At 66.5% G+C, this 931-nt stretch overlaps 1 protein-coding gene across 1 annotated transcript in view; it reads right to left on the bottom strand.

Moving 5' to 3' along the window:
* Positions 1 to 590, bottom strand: part of EMIHUDRAFT_215700 (hypothetical protein) — a gene marked incomplete at both ends in the record, with an annotated part of 801 nt that extends 211 nt beyond the window's left edge. Inside the window, 2 exons of the mRNA XM_005762847.1 lie at positions 41 to 155; positions 482 to 590. Of these exons, the coding sequence (XP_005762904.1) occupies positions 41 to 155; positions 482 to 590 (224 nt within the window). The remainder of the gene's footprint in view (positions 1 to 40; positions 156 to 481) is intronic.
* Positions 591 to 931: the final 341 nt, after the last annotated feature.

Genomic DNA, 931 nt, shown 5'->3' with positions numbered 1-931 from the left:
GGGAGGGGAGGGAGGGAGGGAGAGCGCCTCGCGGCCGAACTGGAGCGGGTGGCGCCGCTGGTTGGTGGCGAGCTTGTGCAGCAGCGTCTCGCCCGACGGCAGCTCGACGGCGAAAAAGGGCTCGGCCGTCGGCAGGGCGTCCGACAGGCGCGTGCCTGCAGCGAGGAGCCGGGTTCGGGTACCGTGGGGGTAGGGGATGGGTTCGGGTACCGTGGGGGCAGGGGATGGGTTGGGTTACCGTGGGGGGTAGGGGAGGGGTTCGGGTACCGTGGGGGTAGGGGATGGGTTCGGGTACCGTGGGGGTAGAGGATGGCTTCGGGTACCGTGGGGGTAGGGCATGGGTTGGGGTACCGTGGGGGTAGGGGTGGGTTCGGGTACCGTGGGGGCAGGGGATGGGTTGGGGTACCGTGGGGGGTAGGGGATGGGTTGGGGTACCGTGGGGGTAGGGGATGGGTTGGGGTACCGTGGGGGGTAGGGGTACCTGCGGCGAGAAGCTCGAAGCGCACGCCGCGGCTGGCACCCTCCCGCTCGAACGCCTCTCGCGCGCCGTTTGCGACGTCGTGAGGCAGCGGCACGAGCTGGAGGTGCATGTGCTCGAACTGGGCGCCTAATTATCCATTCATTAGCTATTAATTAGCTATTAATCACGAGCTGCAGGTGCATGTGCTCGAACTGGGCGCCTAATTAACTATTAATTAACTGTGAATGAAGTTAGCGAATTAGCTGCAGGTGCATGTGCTCGAACTGGGCGCGGTTGGAGGAGCCGCCGAGGTAGCGCTCAAACGCGAGCAGCGCCTCGCCTAACAGGACGCCACCGCCGCCCCGACTCCCTTGCCTCACTAGCTGCCTCCCCATGTCTGCGTGGCCTGGCGTCTGTGCCCCAGTTCGGCCGCGAGGCGCTCTCCCTCCCTCCCTCCCTCCCCTCCCCTCC

Source organism: Emiliania huxleyi, assembly GCF_000372725.1.
Source record: "Emiliania huxleyi CCMP1516 unplaced genomic scaffold EMIHUscaffold_66, whole genome shotgun sequence".
NCBI classification, from domain to species: domain Eukaryota; phylum Haptophyta; order Isochrysidales; family Noelaerhabdaceae; genus Emiliania; species Emiliania huxleyi.
This window is presented reverse-complemented; position numbering and strand designations above follow the sequence as displayed.